Here is a 16224-nt window from a genome sequence, read left to right on the forward strand (position 1 = left end):
AGACGGCTGATGCGGAAATAGGTCCAGTAAAGAGGGCGAAGGAATGCGGAATCAGACCAAAATAGGAAGAGATGTCACGGTTGGCGCCCGCCGTGAGAGTTAATTGAGGAAGCTGGAAGCAACTCGGAATAAAGAAAGGTGGAAAGTATGCGACGGTTGTGATAAAGACATTAGAAGAGATCGGATGAAAGCGAAAATTATGAACCAGTCAAAGTGCATTTTTGTGGAATCAGATGAGGAAGACATGAAATAGAACTGAACTATAAACTGTGAGTGAATAACCCTGTATGGGAAATTTGCACTGCCGTGAAAAATGTATTTACCTTTATTTGGGTGGCATATATATTTCCATTTGGATTTAGTGTAACTAGAAATTTAAAAGTAGAAAACCCGCACATGTGCGTGAAGAATAAACTACTCCATATTTAATTATTTTTGACGTATTCATGAAAACTAGTTTTTATTTTATTTGTGGCCAGAAAGATCTCAAACCACATTCCTACTGCTGGGCTGCAGACCAGCATTGGGAGTTTGGGGGGAGAGAGGTTAAATTGACAAACAAAATGGCAGTCAAAAGTCGACTTGAGCTGTGACTTGATTTTGATTTTGTGTACTATTTCAATTGAGAGGATAGACTTCAGATATTAATTACCATAACCAATTTCAATTTTTCAAGATAATTTATGTCTGTGAAAAAATGCTATGAAATCAACCCCGGTGTGTTGAACTCAGGGGGGAATAATGTGACATAAATTGTAAGTTAAAAGTACAGAGCCCTGGCTGTGTGAATGAAAAGCGCACATGTTTGTATAATTTGCAACAACCCATTGCACATGTTTATTTTTAAGACTGCTGATACAGTCACTGGATTGTGTTGTCAGCAGAAATTGAGATACATACATCCTGTCTCTCCCTGTGGCATAATGGTATGGCTCAGACAGTGACATGGGGATTGTGAAATACCTTGGAATGTGCTGAACCCAGTGTTGTTGGCAATGAAAGTAGATATGACATCATTGACCCGAGTCTCCTACTTTAAATTGGTAGAGCTTGGATTAAGAGTGGTTTATTCCACTACCAAAATTGGCATCCTCTGTACACTGATTTGTCGGCTATTTCGAGATAACCAATCATTTCGTTATATACATTTTATTATTTGCATGGCCATAAATTAGCTCGGGTATTTAAGTTGAGACATAAGGGAAAATCTTTAGTCAGGAAGGTGACCTGACTTGATCCTGTAACATCTTGTGATGCTGATTCCTGACTCCAGTGAGCTGTACCCTATACAGGGGTACATATGCAGACGTGCTGTGCAGTAATCCCTGCTGATCAACAGGAACCACTGAAGCTCACTGCCTGAACTACTCCCGTTGTACCAGTGCTACCAGTAGCAGCAGATAGCAGTGCAGTTGCCGATACTCCCTGGACACAGAGCACGAGTTTAAATTGTAGTGCAGCTGCTTCGCCAGTGTGCCAGATACGAAGGAACGCAACATTGCACATTGCTGTCCAATGGAGAGTGGAGTGTTCCCTGCAGCATCGATCAAGTCTCTAATTTATTTTATTTTACAGTGTATCCCCCTCCTTGCTGGTTCCAGTGACCAGCATCCCTGTTATTTGTTTATTAAAGTACAGGAAACCGTATATATTGTGTTGTGTTGATTTGTTATAATCGTTACTGGTATATTTCTTTCTCTGCACAGTCTCAGTTGTGGTGATATACATTCACCAAACGATCCCCACCCCGTGACAGCGAACGAGCTGAGAGGGAGGAGACTTATTAGATAAGCACGCTACCAAAGACAAAGACTATTAGACCGGTATTAAAGACAAACTCCCCGATCCTGAATACGGTGTAGCCCCATAAAGGCCCCCCCCCCCGCATTTAATGTCACAATATGTAGTTTTGTCTTGTGTTATACTTACGTTCAATCTGCGGGAACTAGTTGTGGAAAATTGGTGGTAATCTATCATAAATTGCATCATGCACTAAGGTTCCAATTTGTAGAGAATGTTGTATATAAATACCTAAAATACCTAAATGTTTAAACAAAGGTGCTGAGGGTGTATTATAATTTTTGAAGGGATAATGCGAACAATGCGCTTTTGTATACGTACAATGTTTTGCAGGTGACAATGATATGTATTTCCTCAAACCTCTAATGCACAAGAAATGTGAGAAAGAATAAATGTGTTGTATAACAATATTAATACTGATCGTGGAACTAAAAATCTGAGCTTATAAAATATACCTGCTAATGTACTGATTTTTTTCTTTACTAGTGATATATGATTTTCCCATGTCAGATATTTATCCATAGTAATTCCAATGTAATTAATACTACAGGTTTCACTTAATTGGTCACCTTTAAGATTGAATTGACCCTCAGTTTTGATTTTTTTATGTGTATTGGCAATAGACATGTAATTTGTTTTATCGGAATTGATAGTAAGTTTGTTTGCATGACACCACAATACCACCTTTTGAAATTCACAATTCAGAGCGTTTATGTCAATTTGGTTAGATTTGTTTTGAACCGTGTGGAAAATATTGGAGTCGTCAGCATATAATCTGAAGTTAAAATGGTCAGTGGATTGAAGGATGTCATTTATAAATAACACAAATAGCATGGGTCCTAGAATTGAACCCTGGGGTACTCCACATGTAATTGGCAATGTTTGGGATTTAGTGTTATAAATACAAACATACTGATTTCTTGCTGTCAGATCATTTTTAAATTAGTGAAGCCGAGGTTTAATACAATACCGCGACGTAACCAGGAAACTAAAAACCACGTGATTGTCATTCTAGAGTGATAACCATTGTACTATGCCTCCACCTCACAAGTACACAATTCAATAAATAATTGTCGCTATCATTCCACCACTCAGCAGCCAGGATAAATCTACCTTCTCAGCAACTTGACAACACTGTAAATTTCGGGCTAGTTGCTTTAAAGTTTGCAGCGGGAAATTATGACAAGTTACCGTGATTATATCGGTGTGTCTCTTATAACCGCACACAATCATTATAGGCTGTGATATGGTCACTGATACATGCTTGTTATGCAGTACTTATTACACAAACGTGATGACATATTACCAGCATTTGTTGTATTGTAGGTAGTAGAAAGAAAAAAAAAACGTGATTGAATAGTTGCGTAGATTTTAATCTTGAAAACGTAAGTACTTTAACACACAGTGTTTAATGTGATCTCGAGATACCACCAATGCGAACATTAATTCTAGACTGAGTCGGCCCCTCCTGTTTGAACGCATACAATGGAATAACTTTGTTAACGAGAACGTCTTCGCGTAATTTATTAAGAAAGCAAATGTTACAAAAACGTGTCCGTATGTGTCTAATCTATTATACACGATTTCTGTGTATAATTCTCTCATTTACATAACGAGCAATTGACAGAGGGTGACTTGTTCTAATAACTATTAATTATAGAGACGTCCGTATGCGCTACCGTATGGATAACAACGTTTAGTCAGCGAAAATAAATTATGTATATTCTCATTTTACAAAACGAGCAACCGACAGAGGGTGGCTTGATACAATATCCATTAATTATGGAGGCTTCTATATTTGCTACTAAAGAAAACCGTACAGCCACTATCGCTGATATCTTGATTAGTCACCTGCGCATTCGACAGACGGTCATAGTGTGTCGCTTTTTACAAACAAGATTCTACCCGTGAGCCTTTATGTTTTTAGCGTGCGTCGTTGTCGTCGTCTGGGACTCAAATCCCACGCATGCGCTTGAACACATCTTGAAATTTGGTCAATTGCAAAGTTGACTTGTAAGGATTTTTTTTTACATAAAATGTCTTTTTTTTCCAGAAATGACACCTGCATGCAAATCTTGCGATGAATGTCACTGCTTGTCTCTTTTTGATGGTTTAAGTAAAATCATACATCTATCCTGTCTTGTCACTACGCACGTTAAAACAAACATTGATGTACTTGAAGGTCCTTCCCTAATTAATTGATTTACATAATTCCATTAGAATGGAGATGCACAATCTGATTAAATTCCAATGTAGGTATTGGCTCCAATTTATTTATTTTAAATTTTATATATATATTTTTTTATTGTTAATTGTTAATAACATGTAAATGAACAGTGTTAGACACGTTTCAAGTTGAAATATTGTAGCATAGGTTAGTCAATAAAGTGTTTTTTGAATCCAAATTAATTTTATTTTATCGACATGAGATTCATTATATGAACAACTTGAATTTCCTTCATTTAAATTTTCATTTCCGTAGAGGACTTGTTACTCAAGGCGACCCATCAGCGGTATTTTCTTCCATGTCGTTATTGTTCAGTCTGCACCCTATTGTTGCATCTGTGCTATATTCAGGATGGCTCATCTGAACTATGTATAAACAAATCAATATTCGTGTTTGAGAATATCTAATCTTTAGACGCTCGTACGCTCCTTTCTGTTTTCCGATGTAGACGAATGAAATAGCCGTGTCACGGCAACAGTTTACGTGTGATTTCACGGTTCGATAGCAATACACTTACGAGCACAAAACACGAAGGCGTATCGTATAACTGGAACACGCCATTGATCGAATGTCTCCGATCATACTACGATCTTCCCCGATGATTATAAACGTGAATGCACTCATGGAACTCAAAGCATTGACCCCCGACCCCCTACAACGCACACATCAACAGCACGTCACTTTCACCACAGCGCTCAGCGATGAAGCAGACGACTGGATATACTAGACTGGCGATTATGACTTAGCACCGTTAATTTGTCATCTTTGTGATTTGAAAAAAACAAAAACAAAACAGAATCGTCTGTTTGTTTTATTGCTAAAAGGTGGTTGCTTTGTTCGAGGGCTGACAATGTCGATCGTAGCTGCGGCAGTGGTCTTCGCTACATGTCTTTCAGGTGGGTGTATACGTTATCTTTATTGTCGTTAGTCGCCGCACTGTGTCCGCACAGCTGTTAGCACGTCTACTCATTCGTAAACGACCTAGATTAAATCAACGTTTACCGTGCCAACAAAAATGTTATATCGATCATAAATGTGTTCCGAAAGCGAAGCAGCGTGTATAGGTAAGATACAATCCCCGGCCCGCCATTGAAAAAAAAAACACGCTTTGTTTTCGTTTTCATCGGAAACATGCTGAGGGGACGCTACGAATGCATAGGGCGCTGATTGCTCCTCTCTGTCATTTATTATTTTTGTATTTTTAAATTACAAACGACGTCCTGTTGATTATTCGCATATTTCAACTAATCATATTAATCTATATTGCGCGGTCGGCGCCGACCCCCCCCAAAAAAAAATGCTCTCGGAGCGATCAGCTATACGTTTTAATTGGTGTCTTAAATATCGTAGTCAGTATTTCCTCGGAGAATATGTAATCCCTGAGATAGAGATACGTCGTGTTATTTCCGTAAAAAATAACAAATAATAATATTTGGCCGTCACGTTTTCTGTATTATCGTAACTGACAGGGACGTACAATATAGCCCCGTGGAACGCGTTGCACTAGTATACAATACATACGATTATTGTGTTTCCATGGATACAACATCGCTACAATTTTCCTAGGAAACGATGGATAAATGATTTCTCACACCATAGTTGGTTGAATATTAGCAATATAGTGCAGGAAACTAAATGATTCAAACGAACACGACGCGACTGAGAGCGATAATGATACTCGGTCCATTTTTAGTATATCGTATTTTCTATATTCTTCCCTATTTAATTCAATCCACAAAGCTGTATTGTATCGATCGTATAGCTCATTGTTATCATACAGCGGCGGTTGTTCACTCGCGTTGATTCGTCGACTGTGCGTGATATGAAATGTTTTGTCACAGCATAACAGCGTGTCACGGTGGCATATGTTATCGCGATTTCTCATTGTAGATGGTTCAACTCTACAATATCCGTTGAGGAGAGGGAGTACTGCCGGCACTCAGCCAGGTTGTGTCAATTTGGAAACTGAAACAATAATTCAGAGACATTTGTGTGATATGTGTGTTTTTTTCAAAATGCCATGGCAATTAGTGATTCCGCTTATCGGAAAAAAAAAACCGTTCTACTCAATACGGTAACATCGAAATCGTGTTTCAGCAATGATTGGAAGCGATAATATTCACATGGCACACTTTGACCACCACACGGGAGATTTAACTTACCACGCAATTACCAGCGTATTAATGTTCATGCCTACGAGTTGAACCTGTTGAACTAACTGAATCTATTCAATCCTTACTGCGGCGCCGCGAAAAAAAACGAGAGGGGGGACATGTGAGTCGGGATACATGTTGGCTGAAAGCCGTACGTATATGAGCAAATGTGAAGATTATTCCTCATTGTTTGATAGTATCGTTTTGTCTCAGCGATTTGTCTACCATCTCGATTCTCGAATTATTTCACCCAAAGGCTAAAATGTAATCGACACTATTTATCACTGAATCTATATTTCAAAATATATCACATGATAAACTCGCGTTTTTCAAAAAAACAAAAAACCGTTAAAATGATGTAGGGACTGATTCAGTATAATCGGTTTCAATTGACAGCGTTTTTTAGATGCATATTTTAATGCTATGGAGATTATATCGAGTCATCAAAATGGACAAAAATATTTATCTGTGCCCACAATGCATTGTGATCTCGCGAGACTGGGCGAAAATTGCCAGTTTCACTCAGTGACGTAAAGGATTGGGCAATAACCACAACACGGACGTCAGTGGCGGATTTAGAAAAGGGACACGTCCGTCTTTACTCAGGCACACATTCAATTATACAATAAATAAATATATAAATTAGATAGCCGTAGTCATTAGTAATTATTCAATAAACCAGACGTTTCGGGCGATGACCCTATTTTCAATATAATGTGATTTAGATATTCCATTGAAACGTCTGGGTATATTGAACGATAATTACCAAGGACTGCGATTGTGCATTTCTATATTATATCATATTTATCTGTTATATCAGGTTTTCCCATCATTAATGTAACCCTCTAACCGAACATCCTGCATCCGCACCGAAATCAATTTGTAGAGAAAAAGCATCCTGCATGAAATAGGGCTCGGTATCTAGCTGAAATCACCCTCGCCCCCATAAAATAAAATCAGGACACTAAACGACGAAATTATCTAATTTGGATACGTCAGCCAAAATAGACTTCCCAAAAACAGAACTCTGGTTGATCAACTTAATCAATAAAAGCATTATATTTGCATAAATGACTGCATTAATTTGTGGTTAACCAAATGTATAAGGATACGGAATTGTAATGAGGCGCGCGTACACGGAAATTACCACGTTACCAAGGGAAGAGTTCATCCATTTTGAAAGAACATATTTTGAAGGTAGAAGCCTACTCATAATTTTTTTGGAAAAATTTGTCATAAATCGCAATGGAATGTTCATTAGTGTATCTATGTAAAATCAAGGAGCTATCATTGTCCAATGGCACCATGGAATAACATTCCCTGTGACGTATTTTGATAAACTTGCCCGTATTTTTTTAAAAAAATAACAATTTTTAGAACAATTTCATAGAACACAATATTACAGATTTGTTTAGCACTTTTTAAAACCCAAGCTTTTTAAAATAATTCAGTACAACGAAAAAGTATCCCATCATTCACAATATCTATTTTTTTCAGCCTATGTCACCAGGCTATAAAATTTGAGATATGACATATTATCTATGCCATAGAAATCTTATAGTAGAAGCGTTATACTGTCAGAATGGCCACAATTCACTAAAATAAAATCATCATTTTCTCTAAAATTAGTCAGCTGACCCCAACTTTTTTTGAGTCAATATAGTTATTTAGCCTGGGAGTATAATTGATAAATGAATACATGAATAAATTCTGGTTATTTGCATTTATGAGTAGGCTTCTGCCTGATGGTATAAATATGTTCAAATATTTAGTTAATTTTCATCGGATATTTAAGAATAGTTAAACATTCTTAATTGATAATAAATTTCAAAGAGCCGTGCCTGATCATTATCTTGTAGCCACGGACACTCAGCTTAAACACGTATACATTTGTATGCGTACGTGTACATGTCTCTTGGTGGAGTACATCAACCAATTATAATCCCACTGTCTCTGGTGTATGGATATGTCATCTTAATGATACTAGTCAGAGTGAATAGACCATTTTCCGTTCCTTGAGAGATCCCGCGTTGTGTGTGAAATCGAACGTAAAAACAAGACAAACACAGGTTATAGCATATTAGTGCCGACACACATCATGTGGGATTTGACAAACGAAAAAGTATTTTGCGGGTGTGTCCATAAATTTAATAACAGGCTATATACATTTGATGGCGGTTAATTTTGATGAAGTATTTTTTTTATCTTAACGTCATATTATTAAAGATCGACGTTTTGACATCATTAAAAAAAAGTCAAAATCAAAATCGAAATCATGCGATTTTTTCGGCAAACGTTCGGACAACGCCTTTAAGTGCATTACGCGAGATCTCCAAGTGAACGGAAAATCAATTCAATGTATTCTGTCAATGTTATTGCTATCTCGTGAAATCATAGACATGTCGGCAACCTGTGGGGGAAATGTCACAGTGCAAACGTTGTTATAGCAACATAATATTCACGCAGGGAACCCTGGCTGGCTTCTATTTATGCAGCTGACATTTAGCGTAAATACCGACAAACGCCATCATATAGCTACACAGAAAGGCAATGTTATTTTACTTCCGAATACAACATGATAAGCTACAAGACGTTTATATAGAAAGTGACAACTCCACTATTCAGTGGAAACGATATAAGATTTGATGTTTAGTCTATATGATTGATTGGTTTGTATAATTATTTATTCGTCATTAATTAATTCAATCATTAGGCTATACATATTTGATGATTGAATTAATACATTTTTTCCTCACATTTATCGACCAATCATCATTACCCACACATCGACTGAGATAATCAGCTTTCTCATTTACGGTACGAGGTACCCATTGCATTTGCAACTGACGATCTCACAAAATCACATATACGCAATACAATAATATGCAAATTGGGCTTTCTACTGTCCACTTCAATTAATTAATTAATATTATATATCTAACCACATAATGTATTTTTTCTAATCAAACCAGTACATAACAAACCTGTTGTGAATTATTCATGTAACATCGCGTCTTCCAAAATGTCTGCATTTGTTTCATAAGACACAAGTAAGCATTACGTAACGTAATTATTTATGCACGTAGACAACACGAAAACTAGATAAAAATTAACGTATTTATAACTATTGTGGCGTTGAAATAATTTTGCAAGGAATACGGTTATAAACTTCCATGTTATTCACAGCAAATGACCGAAAACCCACATCGAACAGAAGCAGTTAGAAGTGAATGTCTTGGGACTGAAAATCTCATGTCCCATTTTGTGTATAGTAATTTATTTCCTATTCAAATCAAGACATGTACACATTTTAATTATTTAATCATATGACGTTCAAGGTTGCAAAAATATAAAGCAAGTTGAGGCGTATTCTCAAAAGGATATCACGATATCTCAACTCACTTGAGACCTTGGAATCAAAATGTATATTCAAAATGGCGGTGCCTGCTTCGCTCAGTGTTTCCAGTATTTCCCGGTACTCAGGGTGGATGCGTATGGTATGTGCTTTTTCCCGCGAGAAGTAGCGTGTTTCCCGCGAGAAGTAGCGTGTTTTTATGCTTTAAGTACTCCTTTGCTGATAGTTGATCTTAAGTGTAATAAAGGGTTACTCTCCTGACCAAATCACCAGATTTCGAATTTTAATAGTTCGTTTTAGTGTTTCGCTGGCTAGATGATATAATACCAATTGGGACACTGTATATCCTGAATTGAAATTTGCATAAATGACACATCTCTTCACAGCGATGGTTAATGTTTGTCTCAATAAAACCATTTCGCTTTGCAATTACTCAAACCTTTTACGGGAAAATATCTCGTCCAGCTCACGTTCGTACTGTGCTGGAGCCACCAAGGGATGCGCTAATAGGAGATGCTGAATTATTCGAGTTACGCCCGTATGTTGTAAACCACGCCCGAATTATAACTCGATGTTTAATTAACAGTTAACTAAACTTAGAGTTCGAAATCAACGGCTCATGGTTACCCTGATTTTTACAAAGCGAATAACTGCAACGTGACATTTTGCAAACGTTTACCTGGAAACATTTGACTTTTCAACCAATAGTTATGACGTGTCAGACAAAAAATACCACGTGACTCACAACCCCGCAAATATATTTTGGGGGTAATTAGGGAGGGTGTGTCACTTATAAATACAAATGTTATGATACACAATGTGCCTACTAAACACTTAATTCAGATGTCAGCGAAAAAAAGACAACACGTCAGATAAGCTCCCTGATTTTAAAATCTGATAATTTCTGATTCATTTCTGTCAAAATAGAACCTCGCATGACTCCCTGACGTTAGGGTCCAAGGGGGAACGGGGAAATAGTTTCATTTCGGCTATAATCCGGTAAATTTAAGGTATTTAAGGTTATCAAAACAAACAATGGTATACACATATAATAAAATAACAATGTCATCTAGCAGACTGATATTTTTTATATTATTTTGTAATGGATTTTATTATTATTACGTGCGTCGTATTTTTCATTACTTTAACTATCGCCACACACATCTGAACTGACGAACACAAAACTTGATTTTAACGAGATCCCATCTGACTGTTTTAGTCAACCAATCATAGACCCCCTTCTTACTGACCAAAACCTTCAAAAAACTGCCATCTTAATAAATTCGAATAAATAAATAAATAAATAAATAAATAAATAAATAAATAAATAAATAAATAAATAAATAAATAAATAAATAAATAAATAAATAAATAAATAAATAAATAAATAAATAAATAAATAAATAAATAAATAAACTTCTAACCACGTGCTTAGCCCCCATTTCTAAAATCCGGTATAACTGTTGAACAATGTACATTTTTGCTTTTAAATGGCTGTAATGGAGATTTGTTGTTACAGTAGTCGGTTTCACAATTTTCGCTATTCTTAGTAAATCCAGTACTGAGTTTACTGTCAACTGTTACTAGACCGTCGTTCAGCTCTGGGCCAGAATTATGTAATCATATCATTAGTGGTTCTAATACATGGAATACATTCAATGTTTTATGGCACAGATGATTTGGGCAGTAAGAAAAACTGAAAAACTGTTTAGGAAAATACAAAGGTTGCTATTGTTGCTATTATATCAGCACTAACGCTCAAAATCAGGGAAGCAAAATCAAGCTGCAACGGTGCGTTCTGGGCACGTCCAGTCAAAAAAACGTAATATTCCCCAAGCCCGGCATGGTGAACGAAAGATGTAAATTTGGATAATTGTTCGTGGTTGGTAAGATATTTAGAATGTTAAACCAAAAAAAAAATCATCTTTTCTGAGGTGGATCACAAGTATATCCCCACCCCTTATTTTCACCGTGTTTACATGTTAATGCCCTCTGGACGTATGATCGGGGAAGTACAATAACCGAGCGGCAGCGTAAATTCTAACTTGCTGTAGTTGAAATTACGTTTGTTTTCAAATTATATTTCTTTGCAGAAATGTTATGCCATCTTAATAAACCTATTGGGACAGTAGCCAAAAAGTACCGTAATTTAAGCGCATACGTCAATCTATACTGGTTTCGCACACTCTTTTTTCGACCATAAGTGACTTTCCCCTTTATTAAATTGTCTATACTAAAAAAACATATAATTCTGATTTATTTTTATAATCTGAGGCACGCATTCGACACTTCAATCCAAGGATAACGGTGCATTATTTTCTACTAGTGTTTAACTATGAATTGTATAAATTAAAAAAAAAAAACAGGTTGTCGTCCAATCACAATAATGTATTCTGGTACACTGATATATGATATATGATATGATATATGATAATGTTATTATTGCCATAGGTGTGATTGATGGTTTACAGTGTAATCGTTGTAATGAACTGTACCCTGGTTCAGCTATATATCTCGCAAACACAAACGAAGACTGTCAAAATAGCTACGAATGCGAGTCAACAGAGGACACGTGTTACTCACATTGGTCGTATGAAGGTAGGAATATTACACGTTCAGTACTGATATAATACATATTTTGTTGGTTTTAGAATTTATCTAGTTTTTGAACGTTCGACATGGACAAAATTGGTTCGCTCAATCACTGTCCCGATACCACTGTGGCTCAATTACGCAATTTCTTATAAGGAACGCCCTCTCGCGACGAAACGTGCTTATGACTTCATAATGGCGTAGATGACAAAGAAATGCAGTTAAAAACAACAGCTGTGTTTGGCTGAGTCGTCATTTATAATATAATACATGTAAACTTCTCAAAAAATATATTATTTATTGAGGAACAATTCCAGACAGATAAAACAATCCGGTCACTCATTTGTACGCCACAGAAGCGATTTGTTGTTATACAACACACACACGCGCGCGCACACACACAAAATTAAACACAAGTTGTCGTTTAGAACGCCAGCGCTTTTCTCCATGTACGTCGTTTTGAAACGCGATAAGAGCGCTTCGTCTCTGAAGCAAGGGCACACCTTGTATGAAATATGCTGTAGTGCAAATGAAACATACACAATATGACATACCTACTAATTGGATTTGACAACGTTATTAAAATCAGAGATTATCAATTAATTTCGTGCCATAAAAATAATTTTATCGCATTCCAGCATACCATACAGTCACGTGTTCACTACCCATGTTGATTTACTCTCAATTTACAAGTGTGTTTGGATAGCCGCAGTTTAGTAAAACATTTGTTGATCTACGCATGCAAATTAAAAAAAAAATATTTGAGTATATTTCAGTGTCTCGAAGTTTGAAATTGTATTCCCATTTTGTATTATATGCAGAACAAAAAAATAAAGTTGTTTTGATAACAACTCTTCAAACATTGGAGCAGTGAAGCTAACCTGCACTTCCACGATATGTAATAACAAGCCAAACATAACTTCATTGTTGTACTCCCTCAAGTTTTCTGCATATCATACAGAGTAGGATTATCGAGCGCTTCTTTGTAAACAGCGACACGCCATGTACATGTGACGATTCGCCCGCTTTTAAAAGTTGAAGATGTAGTACTACTGATCGTAATATTTCCTATGTTTTGTTTTCTGCAGTTGCTTCCGGAAAACTGGTGATAGACAAGGGATGTGCTAATCGAAATGAGTGTGAACTAAACAAAGCAAAAACTGAACTATATTACCAATGTACTCAGTTCCGTACCAAGTGGCAGTGTTATGAGTGCTGCACAGGTGAACTGTGTAACCAGAACGACGCCATGCCAATGCAGGTGTTATCAGTTGTTACCATGGTGACAGGATTATGTTTTTCATTCTTCTGGACTTTATTGTGACCTGCAACTTGTTGAATTGGTGTTTACTCTGAGAAAATGGAGTCAATGCGACGCTACTTGCAAGATTGCGCCTGATTGGCTACTCACCTTGACTTAATGAGTTCAACCAATCAAAGAGCAGCTTGTTTGTTGATAGGTTATTTCGGCGTATCAAATTATGTCTTGTATATACGCTTCGGCGAATGAGCTACTCTGTCGTCACGGTGTTCACTGTCGTCATGCGTTCACGATATACACACATGTTTCAATCTAGACGAATTCGCTATACTACGCATGTCTGTCTCCAAGTGTTGCCATTGGAGGCGTTCTCTAAGAACCTAGAATCAGATTCTGGAATAGATGAATTCTGGTATCATCAACAGTAAGCCCAGTAGATGCCTAGAGAATAACTACGCACTTGTCTGATATCATTGGCATATACAAAAGTGTGGTTATCACATTTCTGCTGACAGTGAATGACTCTTTGATGTATGCTTACCAACGCGTCAAGATTTATATGTACAACCCCGTGATTCAGTTATACCATCCGTTAGTACCTTCCATGGTTATACTTTGCTGGTTCCCAGTGTCCCTTGCGCAATGATGATCTTGTATTTTGTTATGCGGAAGGGTTTTTTATTACAAGTTTTTTACTGACTGACGTAGGTGGGAGATGTAGGAATTGCCGTGTTTTGTGAACTTAATTTATTTTTACCCGGGAGCGGAGCTACGTCACAGCGGAACGTTCTATGTTGCTAAGACAAGCACCACTGTACCATGTATTTCTATGAGCTGCTGTGGAACGCCGATCGAGAAGCCGATGAAAACAGCTAAAGTTGATGAAAACAGCGCAAACTCAACTATGAGACAATTCTGAACAACGAGATTTATATAACACTGTTCAGGAGCCCAAAATACATTTTTTTTTAGAGTTTTCACCGGTTGTGGATGTCAGGCGGTGAAAATTCCCAGATGTTCGCTCCTGAGAATATTAGTGAATAACAGTTTGATTTGTTTCGCAAATTTGATAATTCACGTAACGCCGCTTGTGTTGCGCCATCCTGGTTGGAATATGAAACAATTGACTTAAATAGTCGGTAGAGGGCGCTGTTTTGTAAACATTGACGCAATGATTATTATCGTCAAAGAATGTGCCAAAGGATGTTCACGGATACAGGTTAAAGTTCAAATTCTTGTATTTCAGTTTTTCCAGCTCTTCTACTTTATATATTGTTATGTACTCCACATGAAATTTCTTTTGCAGTTGTTAAAATTGTTTCCACACGTGAATCTATTCATATTAAAGAGAACAGCACCCAGATCCACTATTATAATGTGAAATTAAGTCGGCCACAAACAATAAAACACGTCGACCGACACTTTATAACACACGACCAGTTATAATCGTCTGATACTCTGTCGGCCGTCTACTGTCGGCCATGTAGCTCTTGTTTGTGACGCATTAATAGAGAAGCATCGAGAAACAATCTTAGTTATTCAATAATGTGTCATTACCCAAAACCACTCGCTTGCCATCGCGATAATAGTATATCACACCGACCAATAACCCAGGATCACATGAATGGTTTGACTTCTTCCCGTGATGTTTGAAACAGAAATCTTCATTGAAGATATAATTCTCATTCTGCATTATACTGTAAAACCATTTAATTTTACTGACATTTATTAATTTCACTATTTTAATGTTTTGATCATACTCACTGTGTTATAATTTCACAAATTTGTCAAGGAAACAATGAGTTCTATTGTTATTTTACATGTTCACATAGATTTAATTTAGCAGATTTTACTTATAAGCGAAAATGATATTGAAATTAAAACCCAGTGAATAATTAATGCATTTATGGTACCTACTAAAGTTTTTCCAAAGAGGTATACTTATTCATAAATGTCGCATACCACGAACAATTTGTTTTGGTGAAACAATACACAGTCCCCCAATTACGACATGCCAACACAAGAGGGAACTTTGAAAGTGGTATTATAATTACAACAAATAGCAATACCGTATTGCAGTTTATCACCGCAGAGATTCGACTAAATATGAAATTACACGACCGACTGAACGCAAAAAATAAACAAACATGTTTAAACGTAAGCCGACAGTTGCACCTACACGACCGGTTACATTCGTTCGAGCATGGCGGTAGAAAAGCGATTTTCTACGTCCATGGTTCGAGGCTCTGTCAGCCGACACAGTCGTGTAATTGAACCTTCCGATGTGTGTCCATTGATTATCATTGGGGACACATAAACATAGGTGTTACAAGATGTTATGTTGAACTATGACCCCTCTCATGAATATTCAGTAGCTAGATTACTGCGCATGTATATTCTCTTGTGAGTCAGTAATGGACGCACCATGGTTTGTATTTGTTTACCCACTATACAGAATGAACCCAGTGAGTTACACCGTAAGGTATTCAGTAATTAATTCATGCAAGCAGCATTTGAAGAAATAGGAACAAAGATGGGAACGAGGTAGAAATACATGTATAACATCATGTTCAACCAGCGCCTCCAAATTAACCAATAAACGTTACTCCTGCCAGTGTAAATTCTATCGAAGCACCAACTTGAATTGGTTTTGGCCCGCACTTCAGTCATTGACGTTACATAAAGTGTGTTATCGTAAGAGGGCGCTGGTAGAGACAGTGATAGAGGTCGTTTGCTTGTTTTACTCTTTACACGAGTATTTCAAGTGATGAGTTTTATTTACAAATACCGAGTATGTAGAAGCTTTCTATACTGAACGATTTTGTGACGTAAGTAG

The 16224-nt window shown here is 36.9% G+C and overlaps 1 protein-coding gene across 1 annotated transcript; it reads left to right on the top strand.

The window, feature by feature from the left end:
- Positions 1-4627: 4627 nt before the first annotated feature.
- Positions 4628-14821, top strand: LOC146745477 (UPAR/Ly6 domain-containing protein cold-like). The gene is made up of 3 exons (XM_085499516.1): positions 4628-4923; positions 11987-12133; positions 13216-14821. Exons 1-3 carry the CDS (start codon positions 4878-4880, stop codon positions 13449-13451), a joined length of 429 nt encoding a protein of 142 aa, XP_085355642.1. The 5' UTR covers positions 4628-4877; the 3' UTR covers positions 13452-14821.
- Positions 14822-16224: the final 1403 nt, after the last annotated feature.

Source organism: Saccoglossus kowalevskii, chromosome 5, assembly GCF_978046115.1.
Source record: "Saccoglossus kowalevskii chromosome 5, keSacKowa6.1, whole genome shotgun sequence".
NCBI lineage: Eukaryota > Metazoa > Hemichordata > Enteropneusta > Harrimaniidae > Saccoglossus > Saccoglossus kowalevskii.